The 21,105-nt window shown below is 35.4% G+C and overlaps 1 protein-coding gene across 1 annotated transcript; it reads left to right on the top strand.

Moving 5' to 3' along the window:
* Positions 1-12,066: 12,066 nt before the first annotated feature.
* On the top strand, positions 12,067-15,427 carry LOC149175130 (putative pectinesterase/pectinesterase inhibitor 32). Its single transcript, XM_089419526.1, has 2 exons — positions 12,067-13,558; positions 14,405-15,427. The coding sequence occupies exons 1-2, from the start codon at positions 12,493-12,495 to the stop codon at positions 15,103-15,105; spliced, it is 1,767 nt and encodes a 588-aa protein (XP_089275652.1). The 5' UTR covers positions 12,067-12,492; the 3' UTR covers positions 15,106-15,427.
* The last annotated feature ends 5,678 nt before the right edge of the window (positions 15,428-21,105 follow it).

The following is a 21,105-nucleotide window of genomic DNA, read 5'->3' as shown; positions in this document are numbered from 1 at the left end:
TCAAGGGAGTCAAAGGTAATCTCCTTAACGTTTCCACTTGCTTGTAGTGACTCAAGATAATGTGAATAGGTGGGATATAGTGCCTTGACATAAGCTATGAAAAGAATATCTATTTCAACACCACTGGCTTTTATGTCATGCATAATGGATCTTACTTCTAACACTAAGGCAAGAGGGTAACCATTTTTTAACTCAAGACTGAACAACTTAGTCACCAATTGAACAACTTCAAGTTCAGAGTGTGATTCATACAATTCCTTCAACTTCTTTAAACCTTCAAAGGCATTTGAAAATGGAAAAATATGTTGACTCACCTCTTCATTTACTAATATTGCAATATAGGCATAGGCCTTGCTGTTCTTGTTTTCCCAAATGGCAAGCTCCTTATCTGAAGTTCAATTTTTAGGTGCATTATCTCCTTCCACTTCACAAACCCTTTCCACAAATCATTTAAAATGACAGTGTGTTTTATCTTTCAAGACCAATCAAGATATTTCTCTTTTCCAGAGAGAACTGCACCCACAATAGAGATGAGTGAACACATCATATAGTCTAATTTGGCCTCAAAATATTACAGTGGTTGCAATAGAAATTTGATGTATTTGTAATGAAATGGAGTGCATATGTCTTCAATTTTTTTATTAATATATCTAAAAAAAAGTATATGACATACCAAACATATGTAATAATATACCATGAATCAATATATATGACCACAACTTCCAATCTAACTCATATATATATATATATATATATATATATATATATATAGATATACGACCTTCTCATAATTACTCATGACACAATGGAGCATAAAACTAAAAATAGAGGTTGGCTCTGATACCATGTCAGGCCAGGAGGTAACTCCACGAATAGAATTGTCCTTTGCATTAAGATGGAACATGGATATATAAATGTAGAGGGAGAGTATTGGGTTTAATCTCCCAATGTCTTCTCGTCTTCCTATTATATTTATTTTTCTATTTAAATATTTACATGGATTTACCTAATCGCAAAGATCAGTTGTCAACAATATACAAGCAAGGAGACTTCAGCATTTGTTTTATGATTGCTCCTTTTCCACTACTCTATGGTCTTAGTTGGAGCAGGCCTTCATAAATAAGAAAATTAAGCCTACATCACTTCCAAAAGCTTTAGCAGATTGGAATAAAATTCCATACAATAGCCATATTCTAAAAAAAGTATGGAAATTAAGCCCAAGTTTTGTAATCTGGAACATTTGGAAGGAGCGAAATTCCCACATTTCAAATATTCCATCCTCCCATCAGATGTTATTTGGGATCGAACCCTTTCCCATATTCAAGAAACCATTACTTTAAATCACTGGGATTCTCAAGACTGTGACTACCCCTCAAATGAGCAAGTCATTCTTCACTCTCTTAGTGTTCAGAAACAACCTTTTCTCATCTACAGATCGAGACCACCTAGCAGAGCAAACATTCCAACCTCATTGTCTCCTCCTTCAATTGGATTTATAAAGTTAAACTTTTATTGTGTTTCCCAAGGAAACCTGGGTCCCGCAAGCTATAGGGGAGTCCTTCGAAACCATGAGGGCCAAATTTTGTGGGTGTATGTCGAAAACTTGGAGTAACCACCAATAATGTAGTTGAGATTTGGGGTCTCAAACATGGGTTGAAGATTGCACTCATACTGAACTACCATCAACTAGTCATTGAAGGGGGTTCATTGTTAATCATTTCCATAATGAAGAAAATTCAAAATGGAACGTCCTTCCCAAGCCTCTAAAAGTTGGCAAATTGAATCCCAAGTGATCAATGTAGCACAAATTCTCAACCAAATTTGTGTTGCCTCTCTTTATCATGTTCATCAATATGGAAATAAGCTTGCAGACCACTTAACCAATTATGGATTGGACACGGATAGTTCCTCCATAGAAATTTGTTGGGCTCATCATCCTCCATGTTATGAAACCAACTCACAAAAAGATAGAAAAGATAGATCAACGCCTTAGAATTCAGCCTCTTCGAGGGGGCAACCTCCTTTACATTACACAAATGAATGATTCTTGGATTCATTTCTTCTTTCTCGATGTGATCTTTCATTTCTTGAACTTTTCTTCTTGATATGTCCTTCTATCTTGAGAGTTTGAGGAGTGGTAATTCTTGCCAATGCTTTACAAGATATGGTCGGATTCATTTCCTTTTTCTCTAGGGTTGGTTCCTAGTGTATATGCTCTTCTTTTGATGTTTCTTGATCCTTTTCTTCCTCCTCTTCATAATCTATGTAAAATAATTTCTTCTCAGCACACTTATGACCTTTAATGCATTTGCTATCACAATTGTAACAAAACCCTTTTTCTCTTTTCTCTTCCCATTATTGTGGTGTAACCCTTGTAGGTTGTGGAAGGCTAGGAGAAACAACACTTCTATTATTATAGTTGTGAGGGGTAGACTTCCTTGTTGCCATAATTTTACTTTCCACTATGTAACAAAGTTCTTTTACTCTTTCCAATTGTTTTGGTGTTGCTCTTTGTATCCTCATAATGTGCTATCATTTCCTTCGTGAAAATTGACCACATAACAAGTTGTTTACGAGAACATAGCCCTTTATACCACAAAAATTGATTCGGTTCTAAATATGAAGATGCAATGCATACCTTTTGTAACAGTGGTACACCATGTAGATCAAAATATTACTCCATCTGAAGTATCCAATTTATCGGATCCTTGTCATCGAACTTCCTCATATCGCCTTTTCTTGATTTTAGGAGCTCGATCTTGAAACGATTATAACTCTGTAATTTCACTTCTTCCAGTTTTGAAATTGCGACCTGCTGTATCCCTCTGTGTCCTCTTTCCAATGCCACTAGTCTAATCCAAATTGGATTCTCCAAGGAAGAGTTATGCCAAATCTCCCACAGTGACCTGATTATAGACTAGTTCAGTAGAGCGAAATTGTATGACATGCCACGTGTCCCTGTTTTGACCTTTCGCTCTGAAAAATATACACAAGAAACTACAGTTCGTCCTCTTTCTGTACCTTCTTACGAAATTTCAATCTAATGCTCAGAGAGAAAGTTATGATGATTTTCCCTAGGTCACTTGTTTGGAATGTAATTCAGGAGTCTACAAAAAGATCAACTTCATCAGATCATATCTCCGCAAATATAGTGCAAAAAGCTCTGAAATTTGGACCTGAGGTTCAGTGCAATTTCATCTCAAATGGGTTTTTTCCGCTTTTGAAACGTCGCAGAAAAAAAGTTATAGCGAAAATGCCACGATGACCTATTTGGAGTAGCGAAACCCTAGAATCCAAAGCTCTTATACCAAATGTTATGGAACCAGCTCACAAAAAGATAGAAAAGATAGATCAACACCTTATAATTCAGCCTCTTCAAGGGGGCAACCTCCTTTACATTACACAAATGAATAATTCTTGGATGATACAAATGACAAGACCTCCTTTCTATATATAGGAGTCTAAGGGGTCATAATATAATCAGAGCCGACATAACAATAATAATGTAAGGGCACAATAATAACAATAGTGGGCATCTATGGGGACTACATGGGCACAACAATATAATAAGGGGGTTGTACTAATAACAATAAGGGGTTACACTAGTAGTATAGGGGCCTAACACTCCATCGCCCCTAAGGAGCTCTTGTGAAATGCTGGCTCAGCAAGATCTCTCCCCCACAGTGGCTAACAGTCCTATACAATGCCACATTGATTCTTGAACCTTCCAGTTGCAATCAACAACTACAAAGGGTAATCAATTTGGAGTGTGAAGCATACAATTGGTTAAATACTCACACCAAGTGAGCTCAGATCAACATGATGGTTTGGTACCTTCATTGATAGTTAATTATAACACCTCCTGATGCTAGGATAATTTCACACATGCGTGCAACCAATTTAACTTTGCCGAAAATGGGTCATTTGAGCAGTTTTTGTGGAGACAGCAACGAACTGGTCCATAAGAAAGGGATTCTAAAACTTATTGTGGACAACATTGTCATAAATAAGGGAAGCAGGGTAATGGTGAAGGACAATCATCATGCCAGTAGTCATGGCAACACAACTACATTCTCCCATTGGCCAAGTGTTTGGATTTCTCTAGTTACCAAGAAAGTGGGGTGTGGTCATATCAATTCATGTTTCACGTGGTTCCTCCCCTCCGTTAGATTTTTATGGACAAATAAAGGTATATATTTTGCCACCCACATTTCATTTCAGTTCTTAGTTGCTCAGAGGTGTGGTGGTATAGCAATTCATCAATTAGCCTAATGCAAACCTCGCTAGAGTGGACTTTTTAACTTCACTCCAACTCCTTTTGTTTGGTCGTTTCATCCCTTGGAGACACTCTATAAAAGGCGAAAATGAAATCAATAAGTCGAAAATATCTTAGGCATCCTAGTTCCTCCTTCTCAAAGCAATGGGCTTTCAGACTTCTTAGTGTGCAAGTAATTTCTCTCAGTCTTAGAATGATCACAATTTTAACATCGATAGTTCAGAGGGGCAAGTGGAGTTCCCTATCAGCAGTCGAGCACCCTCTCCTTCCCTCTAAGCCAAGGTATTATGCCTACGCAATTCATTTCTTTACTTCATGTTCGAAGAGTGGAAATTATCTACAGGGTTCAGATCTCCTTGTCATCACACAACATGCTTGTTGGACTCAACGCAGAAAAGAAGAGCGGTTGTCTTTTAGTCTCTTTGTCACACAACAATGGCAAAGCATAGATCAAGATATCACATTTTTTTCCTCATTCGTGGTCCCTATTCCATCTGCCATGCCCGATATCATTGCAAATGTAATATGAAAGCTTGTCCATAGGCATGTCCTAGTCTCTGTTTCAATCTCCTTTTTCCCTATAAACATATATATTAGCATTGTAATATGGTAGAAATAGGCTTACTAGTGAAGGGTCGTCGTCTTCAAGGCATCAAGTTAAACAAAAGTAGCCTTCAGTTTTGTATTTTCCTCTTAAATAGGCAACTCAAACATAGTGTGCAAAATTAGAAAATTCTAAACTTATGTTATTGGGTTGAATTCCCATTAGAGCAGCCATGACTAGTAAGGGAAACGGTATGTAGTAAGGGAAACTCTATGTACTTTTTGAAGCAATAATGAAGAAAATGCAATGCCAATTAATAGCATTAGTTAATAGAAATCATTCTTTAAAGTTTTTTAAAATATAAAGTATAGATATAATATTAATAAATAAATATTAAAAGGAAATTATTTTTTTTATAAAAATAATATTATAAAAATATAAAGTATGGATGTAATAATAATAAGTAAATATTACAAGAAAATTAAAGATTTTATTAAAATAATATTATTTTAAAATTTTAAAATAATATAATGATAAAATTAATTATTATTTTTATATATAATTTGATTAGGCTTCTATATACTATTGAATAAAAATATATAAGAAAGAAATTCAATTTTTGAAATCTTATTGTTCTAATAAGAGAGGAACACAATAAAAAAATATAATAACATGTTAAACAAAATAAAAAGTAATTAGTAACTAATTCATAATTGATAATTACTATTGTACTTATAAAATTATAATTAGTGTATAGGTAGGAGAATTGTACTCACTACTTTGAAGGTTCAATTTTGTCAAAATTTTGATAAAGGTATTGAGTCCTTAATCTATTTTATTGAGTTGTTTCTCTATGACATTAATACAAAGGAGGATTTGTTCAGTAGTCTTTCTCTTTTCTATGAAAACCTTGCCTATAATTTTCATGTGTTAATATATATCTATATATTGCATATACTGACTCTAGTTTTCCCGGTGTTAAGAACCATCGATCTACATCTTTCTCAACCTAGATGTTGGACAAATATTTTCTTTCCATTCTAGCTTCACGCTCAACACCTTCCATTTCTTCCTAAACATTGGGGAGTGAGGTCTGTGAAACGGGGAGGAGTAGCTTCCCCACTCGCTTAAACATGTTTTCCTGGGAAGGGGATCTTCTAGAGCCATGCCCAAGGGGGAAAGATGTCATGCCATACATGAAGGCAAGGGTGGCAAAGGAACTGGCCACGGAGGAGATAGAATGAAGAGGGAGGAGGAGAAGGACAGATTGAGGAGCTAGAAAATATGCAAGATAAAAATGTGAGGCAATGAAAAAAATAGGTGCCTCTACGACAGAAGGGAGATGGGAGAACATCAAAAAGCAAGCCTAAATTATGACGAAATGACTTAGAGAGACTATTGAAGAGTAGTCATAGATAAACAATCCACCTCACAAGGAAAAACAAGAAACCAATGAGTTGATATAGAAAATAACAACTAAATTTATCTCTAGTCTATGTATTATACATATTGGAATGCTTTCCTACATATTTTGAGGTTTAATTTACCTAGAATCTAGTAGGGATTTGTTGAAATCATAAGTTTGAGTTGTGAACTCGTCATTGTTTGAGTGTCTCAAAGATTTTCAAAATGTTGAATCCATATATGTAATCAAAAGACCTTTTTAAACAACAATGATCAAGATTAGACAAAAAAGAATTCACACGGTTCCTATTAAAAGTTTCAAAATTTATAATGATTAGACAATATCTTAAATTCCAAATTCCAAATCTAGTAAGTAAAAAATACAAAGAAAGAGAAAAGCCTATTTGAGATTGAGATAGGCATGATTATGTAAATTGTTGATTCCCTAAATTTGCTATCCTATAGACAACCTAAAATATCCAAAATATTCCTCGAAGTCGGCAATAGACATTATTTCATAGGGTGAAGTCAATCCCTTCGGATTCCGAATTATTCCTCAAAATCCACCATAGACATAAGTTCAGAGATATGAAACCCTCATCTGCTCCACTGATTCCAATATCCACCCCATCACCGTTAAACGTCTTTACTCCGCCCTCTCTTCTCTCATCCCGCCCCATCCCTCCCCTTTCCCTCATATCCTCTGGAAAGCCAGTTGCCCCCTCAAGTCCACTCTATTTGGATGGCTTCTCTTTCATAACAGGAATCTTGTCTGGGATGTCCTTCAATCAAAAGGATGGCAGGGACCAAGTCAGTGCTGTTTCTGCCGGCTGGAGTTGGAATCGAATATCCACATTTTTTTCCAATGCTCCATCACCACCTCTATTTGGCTCGAGTTATCATCTAGCTATGGATTTACTGTTCCTCCCTTCTCCACGGTTAAGGACGCCTTTCTCTGGTGGTCTTCTCAGCGACCCTTGCGGCATGCTATCTTCCTTCTCACGGTTTGGCACGTCTGGAAGTGGAGATGCAGTTGTGTTTTCCAGGACTCCCAGCCTCATCTACAGTCCATCATTTCCATGATCACTAGTTTCTTGCCTCCAGATTAGCCTACATCTGTCGACGGCTCTTTTTTGGCTGCCGGTCTCTCCATTGGGCAGCTCCAAATGTTTTTTGATCTCTTCATACCACCTGATATAATGATTATTCGCTCCATGTTTTTGATCTGTTTTTCATCTGTTAAGATCTATATCTTTCCATTGTGCTCCATCGTCTGTATATCTTACGATGCGTCCAATATGCTCGATGGTCTCTTATCGACCTCGCATACTTGTAATCAGGTAATTTTCAGATGGCTTATGCATCCAATATGCTCGATGGCCTCTTATTGCCCGCGCATACTTGTAATCATGTAATTATCAGACAGCTTATATGATCTCAATATAACAAATATAGTTTTTTTTCCTCTGAAAAAAAAAACTCTTTACAAGAGATTAATTAAAGCTAAAGCTAGACAGTCTATAACTAAATTGTAATGAATAGCAGTGGCAAGTGTGTTCATAGTGAGGCGATGGCACGACGTGAAATGATGGGCCACTAACGGACTGATTAAACCTTCATGTCGAGTGAAATAATGTGATGTTCAAAGTGAGGCGATGGCACAATGTGAAATGATGGGCCACTAACAGACTGATTAAACCTTGATGTAGAGTGAAATAATGGGCCACTCAACCAGGTACCGATTACTTGAAGCGTGCCATATATATATGTGGGCCTTAAATATCAATTTTAATTTTTCTTAAAATCTTACTTTCAAGTTTACAATACACAAGATACTATCAAAATACGTTCTCTTTCTCGTATATAAATCTAAATAATTAATATATCTATTTCGAGTGCAGTGCTTATGAATTACTTTATCATTAAATATGATAAATATATTAATTGTCATAGCATGTATTACTTTCTCTTTTCTCGTATATAAATATAAATAATTAATATATCTATTTCCAGTGCAGTGCTTATGAATTAAATATATTATTTGTTATATCATGTATGTTTCCACCGGCAGTAAATTCTCAATTGCTTCTTATCAGTTTCATTCTCAATTGCTTCTTATCAGTTTCATTAAAAAAATTGATGATATAATACTCGAAGTGTAACATCTACAGCAGATGATGCTGTCTTCAAATATAATTAAATAATATAATTAAATGGCAACAATAGTTAGCTGATAAACAATAAATACATAATATATCAATAATAAAAGTAATAGTAATGACTGCAACGCAGGCGCCGTGGCAAATCATTAAATTCACGCGTTAATGCCGTCTTTTCAAGGTACCTTTCCTTTTTTAGGAGGTTTAACAAGCTGAAGCAATGCTTGCATTCTGGAATAAAGGTCGGAATCCAAGAAAGTAGGTAAGTAATGGAACACTTTCCGAAAGTGAATGTCAGGTAAGATGGAATGGAACATGCCAAACTTTCTAAGGTTAACATGCCTTGTGTAATATTGAAAATTGTGACTTTTGTTCCTGCCCAAAAGTCTACGTGAGTATGTATTCCAATTTAATTCACACACTACAGTTGTAATGGAACAGATACGTCTTTATGGCTTCTTCTTTGGCATAAAAAGGAGGTTTCTTGCACGGCAGTGTCTGTGTCTGGAAGCCCCGACGAGTAAAACCAGTCGATTCAACAAATTATTAAAACCATGTGAGCAATAAAATGTTATTGGGTATTGGGTATTAAAAGACAAGACAATTAAATCATTTTCAGAAAGACTGAACGACGGACCAAATACTATAAATATTATTATCCTGTCCGCACCTAATCAAACCTTCTAATTGAAATTTGAAATTACAAGCCATGCACCGACGTTGACCAGTATTCGTGAAGCGACTGTCAGTTGGAAGTACTATCGTTTCTGGAAGCGACTGTAAGTTGGAAGTATTTGGCAGTGTACGAAGTTTGGGACTGAAAATGCCATCTATCCGTCAATTGAAAGTCTTCAATACGCGTTTGTGACTTTTCTATCTGAAAGTTTGTCGTGTTTTGCTGTCGCGCATATGTGATTCTTCCTTGACGGTAGCACTAGCACCAACTCCCCTTTTGTGAAAGTGAAATTGGAGTCGTCTTTACGTGGAAGCAGACCCACATGTACAGAGCCCATGCCCACTCTTTCAAGGCACGCATTTCTCTGTGTACGACTAAACGTGGCACGCTTGAAATATTTGTTTATATGGTCTAAACCATTTACGCCCTTTTGTGGTTCTTTTAAAAGGTTTGTTTCTTTTTTGTTTTAGGTGGTCAATTTTTATAATTAATAAATGGTGTCCAGTGGTGTTTTAGATTCGTTTCGTTCTGATCGTCAGATTTTACAATGAATAAATTAGATTTTGGCTTTACGTACACGCTCGACAAAACCTACGAGGTATTTCAAGTACGCGTTTCAGTAAAACACCTCATCAGTGATGGACAATGATGTAAAACACAGACGGTTTACAAATTTTATGAAAGAGCTGTGTTTATGAAATTGTTTAGATAATATAGGATAAAATTTTTGAAGTTTTTATTAAAAAAACAGACTAATAATTTCATGCTCTGTAGCTTTCAAATAATGTGAGCATATTTGATGTAATGAGTGCCAAGTGTATTATTCAAAAATTATGATAAATTAGTGAGTTTGGTGTAGTTTTCAAATAATGTGAACATATCCTATGCAATGACTGCTAAGTGGACTATTCAAAAATTATGAGAAATTAGGGAGTTACAATTACCTTTCATGGAAATAGTCATAAGTTAATTGTTGAAAAATTATGAGAAATTAGTGAGTTACAATTACCTCCCATGGAAATGGTCATAAATTAATGACTTTCTTAAGGCATTTGAATCCCAAAAACTGATATCTAGCTCAATACTTAAATACATAAGAGTGAAAGGAGCTCTACTTGAATGGTTCATAAGGCACTGGTGTAGCAAGCTAAGTGGGCTTGATTGTGGGGAAAACTGTAGAGGCGATCCCCGATAGATTACCTGATACAATGAGTCCTAAATAGACTATTAAATAATCATGAGAAATGATCATAAATGAATAACTTTTTTAACAAAGTTGAATCCCAAAAAATAATATCTAATAATCATAAGATATATTATATTCTTGAATAATATTTAATAATAATTATCTTATTATTAACTTGACAACTAAATTACTATAAATTTTCCACTATGTTAAAAAAACTAAACAAAAGCCCTCACTAAAAAACATTTCAAATACATTTTTAACTAAAACAACTAAAAGGAAATACAAATGGCTATTGGAATATCTTAATCGTTTAGTCCAATTTTTAATATATTTTTATCTTTTAACGGTTTATTTTTTCATCATTTTTGTTTAAAATCCCGTGTGGAGTTGGGGAATTCACGTAGATTTGAATGGTTTAAACTTCAAATCAAAATTTCCTGGGTTTTAACCCTGAATTAAATTTCTCCTAATAGTAAATAGGAATATAAAATAAATAATTTCCAAAAATTGCAATATAAAGTTTCAACTCTATAAAGTAATTTTTTTCTTAAATTCAATTTTCATTTATTAACGATATAAAAACATAACAAATATATCAACTCTATAAAGTAATTTTTTTCCTAAATTCAACTTTCATTTATTAACGATATAAAAATATAACAATTATATCTAATAGTTTACTAAATCCTAAAACAATAATTTTTAAAATTTTATTATAAAAAGCATTTTTCTTATTTAAAATTTAATTATTTTTAAACATCTCTCAATATTAATCATATATTTAGTAAAGTAACAATTGATTTTTCTTTAGAAAATGTATACCAATTGATTTTTATTATTTAGTTTATTTTTATGTGATTAATAACAATGCTATTTACTTGTTATAAAGTGTACACTAATTGATTTATATAGAATTTATGGATCATTAAATTTCAGGTTCAAATTGTAAACTATCACATCTCAATGATGAGCAGAATCTGCCTCCACTCAAGGCATGGGTTGAAAAGACTTTGTAAGGGAAAAATAGCCAGAAAAAGAGGGCCATTAGAAAAAAGGAGCGGTATGATGGAAGCAAATATGTGGTTGGCTAATGGATATTAAATATGGGGTTATATATCTACAATTATATAATTGGTTTATCAAAATCTAACACTGGTGGGACTACTATAAATTATAAATTAATTTCAAGTATCAAAATTTTGGAGGTCAGAATTAGTGATGGGACTTGCTTTCATATTGTTTGTATCCTCTTACACTAAGGGCATATGGGTGAGGCCTCCACAGATTTGGACATGAGTGAGACTACTGCAAATCAATTCCAAACAACAAAACTAGAGAGACCGGAGTTAGTAATAAGACTTATTTTCATATTGCTTATATCCTCCACACTATAAACTTATAGATAACCATATAATAAAAACAAATATATAATTTATTATTAACTTGCCAAAATCCAATATTAAGAATATACCATCCATTAGCAAACTAATTTTCTGGGCCATAGGATAGCCCATATCACACTCCTCGGTAAAATTCTCTACCATCCAATGCACGGCACTGACATCAAGTAGATCACATATTATTTAACCCATATTAAAGCTATTCATCCCGTCATCAACCTTACCCTATCGTCAACATCTGTTTTTTTTCTTCTTTAATTTTTTGGAGAATCATAACTCCAAGGAAACTCTTAGCAAGTAAATAATTGACGCCGCGGCGTTCTAGTAGTACTGTAAAGCGCGTTTGAATGCTGTAAAGCAAGATCCAGATCTCGTGGCTATTATTATTAATAACATGGTCATGTCAGCAAGATATGAAATCCATGTACAGGCATGGAGGTTTCGAACTGCAGCCCTCGGCCTAACACGTTCTCAAGTCGCTATCATCTAAGCTGTACAAAAAATTAATGAACTGGATATTATACAGCGGACCCAGTTTAGTCCTCCGTTTAAGGATCCATCTATGGTCCATAGAAAATTCATTTTACCAGTAAGGAAGGTATCAGGAAACTTTCGGGTAATAGACAGCGTCGGCAAAGGCAAATACCACCAGCAACGAATCACGGTGGGCTGATAATGACCCACACGATGCACTCAGACGAAATAAAAGCCGAACTGCCCTCTTGAATCTCATAAATTCCATGGCAACTTGACTACACTTCACGGCATAGACTTATATCTGCAAAATCTGTATCTCAGATCTGTATACATGCGGAGAATAGACTAGAGGGAACAGCATAGAACGATGAATTCTTTTTTTAGCTGCAGTAGTAATGTTGACAGAGTAAAGCAGCGTTTGTTCACCAGGAGGACTGGTCTATTTATTGCTGTGGCTTCCGCCTTGCTTCTAGCCGTTGTAATTTGTGTTTCTGTCCAACATATTCAGTCCAAGAACAGTCGTATAGCATTCAGAACTTCTGTCAAGGCGATTCGAACATCAGATGAATTTATCAAAGGAGCTTGCGACGGGATGCCCCACCCACAGGTCTGCGTTTCGACTCTCGCAGGCTTCTCCGCTGAATCCACGCAAGCAAATCCTCCTCAGGTCGTCAATGTTATGGTGAAGGCATTGATTGGCGTAGTGGAGAGGACATTCATGGTCGGTTCGAAGATGACAGGGGAAGTGGCCCCTGGATTAGAACGGGATGCTCTCGAGGACTGTCTCGAACTACTGGATATGACAGTCGATGATCTCTCCCAAGCCCTCTCCAAGTTCAGCTCAAACGCTCCCGGCGATGTGAAGACATTTCTCAGCGCGGGTCTCACCAATCAAGATACCTGCATGGAAGGATTCGCCACTGCAGCTGGAGTTCTCAAAAACCAGTTTCTGGGCGGAGTGATTCAAATCTCCGAATTAGTCAGCAATTCTCTTGCCATGTTCAATAAAATTTCCTTTGGATTAGATGATATGAAGCGGCCCCCTAATTCCCAAAATAGACGTCTCCTCGATCTTGAGAGCGGGCTCGATCGTCATGATTTTGGGTCTGAAGAAAATGGTTTCCCCGGATGGTTATCAGCTGGAGATCGCAGGCTGTTGCAGGTTCCGCAAAGCAATGTAACCGCTGACGTCGTGGTAGCGTTGGACGGTACGGGTAATTATACAAATATTACCGACGCGGTCATTGCGGCTCCTGATAATAGCGTTAAGAGGTACGTTATACATGTAAAGGCAGGCGTGTATCATGAACAAGTTGTGATCAAGAAGAAAAAGACGAATCTCATGTTTATTGGAGACGGCATGGATTCCACAGTAGTTACAGGAAATCTCAACGTATTTGACGGCACAACAACGTTCCACTCTGCAACTTTTGGTGAGCGCTTACTGTTCAGAAATCTAGTATTAATAGTTACAATTTTGAAATATAGAGTTACAGTTTCAAATTTAGAGGAGTATAAGCAATCTCAAATTTAGACGAGTATAATTTAGAGTAGAGTATGTACTTACATCCAATTAAGTTATTTTAGTAGAGTTAGTAATTAAATTTATTAATCTGGTTATGTTTGTTTACTATAGGTTCATTAGTATCGATCATATTAGTAAATGTGGTGTCAGATGACCAAGATTGTGGTGTGAGATGATCAAGATTGTTAGAATTATTAGGGTTTACTACATTAGTGGTCATTATAAACTTATTTGCTAAGGCTGATTATTACCATTAACAACATTTAAAATGTGGTGCCAGATAATAATAATATATATATATATATATATATATATATATAATTCTGAGTGAATTTAATGATTAAATTCTAAGTAAAAATTACTTAGAAGAAGAAACCTCAGTAAACTGATTTTAGCAAATGTAACTATTAAATTTTCAAAAAAAAAGTTGGAAAAAAAAGATAAGCCAATTTAGTGTTTAATGGTTACTTAAAAGTTCAAACTTCAAAATCTAAGAAGTGTACAGCAGAGAGAAAAAAAAAAGATAAAGCCAATTTAATGGTTACTTAAAAGTTTAAACTTCAAAATCTGAAAAGTGTAGAGCAGAGAAGTAGAGTGTATACGCTTCGATAAACTGATTTTAACGGTTAAATCTCGAAGACTATTCTTATCTCACTCACCAAAAAATTCTCAAACTAGTTTAACATTAATTTAGGTTTATTATTATTATTTAATACTTTGAGCTGTCTAAATCCAATGCCCTCTCCTCTTGCAGCGGTATCAGGCAGTGGATTTATTGCCCGCGATATTGGGTTTGAGAACACGGCCGGGCCATTCAAGAACCAGGCGGTGGCGCTTCGAGTGGGATCAGATCAATCCGTATTCTACCGTTGCAGCATGAAGGGTTACCAGGACACTCTCTACGCTCATTCCCTTCGCCAATTCTACAGAGAATGCAAGATCTACGGTACGGTCGATTTCATATTCGGGAATGCCGCCGTTGTTTTTCAGAACTGCATAATACTGGCGAGGAAACCGCTGACTAACCAGACAATTACCGTGACGGCTCAAGGCAGAAAAGATCCAAATCAAAACACTGGGACATCTATACATAATTGCAATATCAGCGCTGCCCCCGACCTGGCCCCGGTGAAATCATTGTTCCCAGCATATCTTGGCAGACCATGGAGACCATTCTCGCGAACTGTAATCATGCAATCTTACCTGGGCGACATTATTCATCCTCAGGGTTGGGTGCCATGGAATGCTTCCAACCTAAATCTGGACACTCTGTATTATGGGGAGTACATGAATTTCGGACCAGGCGCAGGGGTGGCCAACCGTGTACAGTGGCCCGGGTTTCATTCCTTGAATAATTCGGTAGAGGCTAACTCATTCACTGTGGCTCAGTTCATTGACGGCAACAAATGGCTGCCGTCGACTGGAGTTACTTACCTGTCTGGTTTGAAGCTTTGAGCACTTTCGATTTGTATAGCTGTAATTAGGTTCCCCAACTTACCCGACTCCCGAGGTTGGGGTTCAGGATGCGGAATGATATTTTAATTGTATTATTTTTATTAATCATTTTGATTTTGATTTGTAAAAGCACTGCGTTAATTTGGAAGCGCGAGACAGCTTTTTGCAACCACGTGGGAATCTTAATGATGTCTAGTCCAATCAAGTGACGTGACATAAAGCGATCATGGGTTTATCCACTGTGTACGGGTGGAAGGGTTTTTAACTGTTAAACTAAACATCAATAAAAGTTGCATTATCTAGAAGATGGCAGCATTTTCCACATAGAGAAATCGTGTTTTTCATTCATCAGACAGTCTATAGTGACTTAATTATGACTTTCAACTATTACATATCTTTACTGTGGAGTAAACAGTATGTAAAGTGTACTTTTTTAAAAACCTTTGCTTACTTCCATCGTTTATACATAATACTCGATCATCTCAAATTTTGGCAAATGCCAAGTTGCAGATTTTTTTAATAATAATAAAATGAAATAATTATAATTATAAACGAGTATAGATTTATTTTAAATACGGATTTAATAATAATTAGAAGAATTTATTTTTTTATTTGCAAATTTTTTTATAAACATATTGATGATGATGATGATGGTTAACGTCCGCTGAGACTAAATAATGATCTATCGGACCTAAAAAGACAAATTTTGATTTAAGATTTTATTCCTATGCTCAAAAATCTTGGAGAGAAGCCTCCCGAGTTCACTATAATTTTTGGCATTGTAAAAGGCTAGGAAGGTCAGTATTGTAACAAAGGTTGTGAAATTGAGATCTAATGTGGTTGTATGCAGGGCACTCTAAGAGGAAGTGGTTTTCATCCTCGATGCTCCTATTCTCACAAATATGGCAGATCCTTTCCATCCATGGCGTTTTAGGAACTACCCAGCGGCCAGTTTCACTATGGAGCTCATGAGAATTCGTTCTAATCTTTGCTATATTAATTTTCTTCTTTGAGCTAGTTAGAATAGAGAGATACTTTTGATCTTCAAGGGTGGGGTTGATGACCTTCTTATAATAACTTAATTTTCTTTTAGACGCTAAATCTTTCTCACACCACAATTTTTCTTTGAACTTGGAAGTAACAATATCTTTAATGTTATTTATGTTTTGCAAAGCATCATTCTCATTGATCTCCCAATAGTTTAACCAGGCCCTTGTGTCCTTATGCCATCCTCGGTTAACCCTTAGGTGATTTTGGCTGGAATTTAAAGCTAGCTTAGGAAGTCTATGATTGTCTATTATTTAATATTTAATATAATTATTTTTTAATAAAATTTTCACAATTTTTATTTTAATCAAAATAAATAAAATTTCAACTTTAATAACATATTCACAAAATTACACATCATATTCAATTATAAAATAAACTTCTTAATTCAATAATTAATTTTATTCATACTCTTCATTCTAATCTTAAAATATATTATACACCCCAAACACAACATAAAAATATCAATCATATCATTAAAAGATGACTTAATAAAATACTTTACAACTACTCTACTTTACTGCCCTATTAAACATCTTTTTAGTATATTATGTTTTGAAATAAACTATTAACCTCAACTTCACCCGACATTAACACAAACATCTATATCACATAACGTTCAATCAAGAACTTTAGTTAATAAACGCCCTATTTATATGATTAACTTTAAAACTAATAATTAAAACTTTAGTTATTAAAAGCGGCCTATTTATATGATTATTTTTAAAACTAATAATTAAAACTTTAGTTATTAAAAGCGGCTTATTTGTATGTCAAAAGTAACTTATAATGTCAAAATTATAGTGAGCTAGGGAAGCTTTTCTCCAAGCTTTTTGAGGATAAGAATAAAATTTTAAATCAAAATAAATAATATGTTTTTTTAGATCGATAGATCATTGTTTAGTCTCAACAAGGCGTTAACCATTATTCTTCTTCTTCATCATAATTAATTATAAAACTAATAATTAAAACGGCCCTCGATATGTTTAATCTACAAATTAACCGAGCTTTAATTGTGAAGTCAAGTTTATTTAATTTATGTCTTCATTCGAAAAGCTTTAATATAGCATTTTGTTTCCCTCATAATTTATTTAATCATATTTAACCATATTTTTATTTTTTTGAATAATAGAGTTTGTATATTACAATACGGTGGTAAGTTATTTATTGGGATTAATTGCATGGAAGTGATGGTGGTAAGTTATTTATTGGGGTTAATTGCGTGAAGTGATTGATTGAGAATGATATATTTATACAGAGTGTATTGGTATTGTGTTATTTATTGGGGTTAATTGCGTGGAAGTGATTGATTGAGAATGATATATTTATATAGAGTGTATTGGTATCGTGTTGATAAGGTATTCGTTAATGAGTATCATATTGATATGAAAATGTCTAAAATATTATAATTTTTTATAATATAATTAATAAATAAATAGTAATAAAGTAATTATTGAGAAAAAGGTTGTGGAGAATTTTTTATAATATAATTAATAAATAAATAGTAATAAAGTTATTATTGAGAAAAAAGTTGTGGAGGAAGATATTATTGAGAAAATTTTGGGAGTTATGATTAACAAAGTCATTTTAGAAAAATGATCATTTAAATATTATTATTAATAAATAAAATAATTAACAAAGAAAGTTGTCGTCGTTGATAAAATGTTTTTTGACAAATTAATATTCTTTTGACATCATTACCATGTCCAATAAAGACCATTGACAAATAGAGCCTATTTGTATTGGACTCATGTGACCCGCCAACACATTTGAGGAGGTTGAAGGATAGGAAGTCAAAGTGATTCTAGTTTGGGGTAAGTAATTCTTGGAATATGGTTAGAGTACATAGGAAAGATGGAACATCGGTAATGACAACATAACATAGAGAAGATAAAGAGAAAGAATCAAGAGGCTTAAGGGGGTTTGGATTCTAATTCAATGAGCGGGGGAATTCTTCAAAAATGGGGTTGCTCATGTTGCTCTATTATTTTGTCAACATCAATATGATTACAAAGTATTGAAATAAGTCCTAGTCCAAATTATCATCATAATTCTTATGGGACATTTACCCAATTGTCAACACCTTGCCATTCGTAGAAACCATTATGTTATTTATTTTAGAGATAGGTAACTAAGGGGCCTCCAATCAGTGTGCATTGGAATCCTAAGAATGTGTGATGTATGCAACATTGGTTATGGCTGTTTTCGTGCATTTATCCATTCTTATTTTAGCATTGGATTCATGAGAGTCTTGATTGATTTCACACTTATGGTGGTTGGGTTTGCAACATGTTGCTTATGTTTATGATGTTATGGGGCTATAACATCACCCTGACTTGATCTAGGTAACCGACAAGAAAAGTTTATTAATAGAGAGGATGTGGTGGATTGAAAATATTATGTGGTTATCGTGTCATAATGATCTTCATCACTCATTGGCTAATATTGTGTACTTGGAAAACCTAATGATTAAAATGTAGATAAATGGTGTTGTGTGTGTAAATGCCCTATGTGCTAATCCATGTGTTTAGTGAGAAAATATTATTGTTTCTTTTGGCTAAAGGTAATGGTTTGGGAGGATCCTAAATAACAATGAAGCCAAGGCATGAAGCTCCACTCTTATCATTTGTTGAAACTATGGACAGGGAAATTTTGTTTGATAGTGGAAAACACAATGTAAATAAGTCACTTGGTTTCTTTAATGTAAATTTGTGCATGATGAGTGTTAACTTTTTTTTCAAAGGAAAACACAATGGAAATAAGCCACTTGGTGTCTTTAATGCAAAATTATGCATGATAAGTATTAATGTTTTTCCAAGTTATAATAATCCTAGTTTTTACCCCTAAATTATGATGTGATAAATCATGTATTATTTATGCGATGAGGTTTGTAAGACGAAAATAATTTCATGTGGAGTGAGACATAATGATTGCATATTGTAAATATGTGAAATGTATTATGAATAGTTCTAATATAGAACTAAAGACCAAGGCTTGACTAGTGAATGCATAAGAGTCGAAGTGGTCGATAAGGTTTACAATATGGTGGATATCTTTTCCATGATATCATTTGATCCAGGTGGATGTTTCTGGCTACCCGCCTATCCCACTTGGACCCCCACAACTGTCCCTTTCAGTTTTTTAGTTTCGTTAATTGTAGCACAATTTACTATTTTTAACAGTTTTTCGGGTACTAAACTTCTGGAGCTAGCGATTTTCTGATAAAATCATCTTTTTCGTTGTAGTCCTTGGAGAGATATTTCCAACGGGGTATCATGCACGTCAAATGGAGATAATATGACCAAGTCACAACCCGGGAAGTTAGTTGTCCAACTAACCCCAATGGGGTCGATAAACTCTTGGTGTTACATCTCATCGGGTTAGGGTTTTGGTTGTTTAGTGTTTGCTCTTATTGTTCAATAATAAAAAGGCCCTTGAGCCTCATTGTAACAAAATTCAGAGGCATGTAGCCACCACATCTCTTCTCAGAGATAAGCTACCATCGCCGACCTATTGTATTTCCATTTCTGTTTGTAAGCATATTTCAGTATTTTATATGAATGAAATGAAGTGTTATTTCTGCTGCATCTCTGGTTATCTCTGTAATTTGTTGCGTTCTTGTTTAAATCCAGATCAGTGGTATTAGATTGGTCTTCTCTTTCTGTGATTTTCTTTGCATGTCCCCAATGAGGTCGGGATATAAGGAGTTAGGGCTTGAACTGGTCGAACCTTTGCAAGACCAGCCTCGCAAATCCTGATGGCCTCCCATGGCAGAAGACAAGAAAGACGAGGGGGCAGGAGATCTTATCAAAATCTTGCTCGAAGAAGCCCTTGAGCGAGAAAGGAACGCGATGATGGATAAATTTGCCCAGATCCTTTAGCGGCACCCAGGGGCGACACATCTACTACTAGTAGCTACTCTGGAAATGCCACACCCTTTAAGGTACAAGCTAAATTTGAAATCCCCATATTCAACGGTCAAATAGATGTAGATGTCGTAGATAAATGGTTAAACATGCTAAAAGGGTATTTTTCTGTTCATGATTTTTCTAGCCAAGAAAAGATTACTTTCGCTCTTCTCAAAGCCGCCCCCCACATCAAGTACTCGTGGGAAACCTACTGTGAGTAGAAGGATGAAAGTATGACCTCACTATTTTTAGCCACACCCTCTTCGAATTCATTCTGGGATGCCATCACGTAGTAGTACTACCCTGTCAGAAGCTTTGAGGATAAATACATAAAGTGGACCATGTTGCAGCAGGGAACGGACCAAGACGTGCCAGAGTTTACCAATATTTTTCATACCCTTCGCACAAAGTTGGGTATCAAGGATTCTGAGTGGCATTTGGTACTCAAATATCACGGCTGCCTACACAGGTACATCCAGGACAAGATGGAGTTCCTGGATATCTCCTCGCTCGGGATGGTGTACCAATACGCTGTCAAGGTCAAGGATAATTTTAAACAGAAGAAGCGAGACTTTGGATCTGTGAATCCGAAGCAAGTGAAAGGTTTCCCCAAACCGCAGAACTAAGGACAAAGCCTAGACGGGGTGACCCAAGATAGCCCGTCGAAGTCGCAAGAAAAGAACAACACCACAAAGTCAAAGAAGGACACAGGAAAGTGGTGTGAGTTCCATAAGAGCCCCACTGAAAACAAAAGTGAGTGTCGGACCAAGTAGTTGTTGGTGGCCGAGTTGAAGGCTTCAGAATCAGATGCATGTTCTGACCCTGAGTCAGAACCCGACAAGAGGAATGCAAAGTGAAGCAAATCATTGACGCAAAGCCCAACGCCACTGTTGCCACCGCTAAGATCCAAAAGAATGAGCCCAATGATCCAAAGGAGGGGGAGCGTCTTTTCCACTCACAGATGTGGGTGAAGGGTTTGTCACCGCAATTCATTATTGACAGTGGGAGCCAAAAGAATCTCATTTCAGTAGAGGTCATGAAGCAG

The sequence above is a fragment of the Pinus tabuliformis genome, chromosome 4_1 (genome assembly GCF_031772625.1).
Source record: "Pinus tabuliformis cultivar Carrire ecotype Pingquan chromosome 4_1, CPIR1, whole genome shotgun sequence".
NCBI lineage: Eukaryota > Viridiplantae > Streptophyta > Pinopsida > Pinales > Pinaceae > Pinus > Pinus tabuliformis.
Note: the sequence above shows the minus strand (reverse complement) of the source record. Positions and strands in the feature narration are given on the sequence as shown.

Coding starts and splice junctions, on each gene's coding strand:
- LOC149175130 (XM_089419526.1), top strand. CDS start 12,493: ATGAATTCTTTTTTTAGCTGCAGTAGTAATGTTGACAGAGTAAAGCAG. Junction 13,559..14,404: donor GTTCCACTCTGCAACTTTTG/GTGAGCGCTTAC, acceptor CTCCTCTTGCAG/CGGTATCAGGCAGTGGATTT.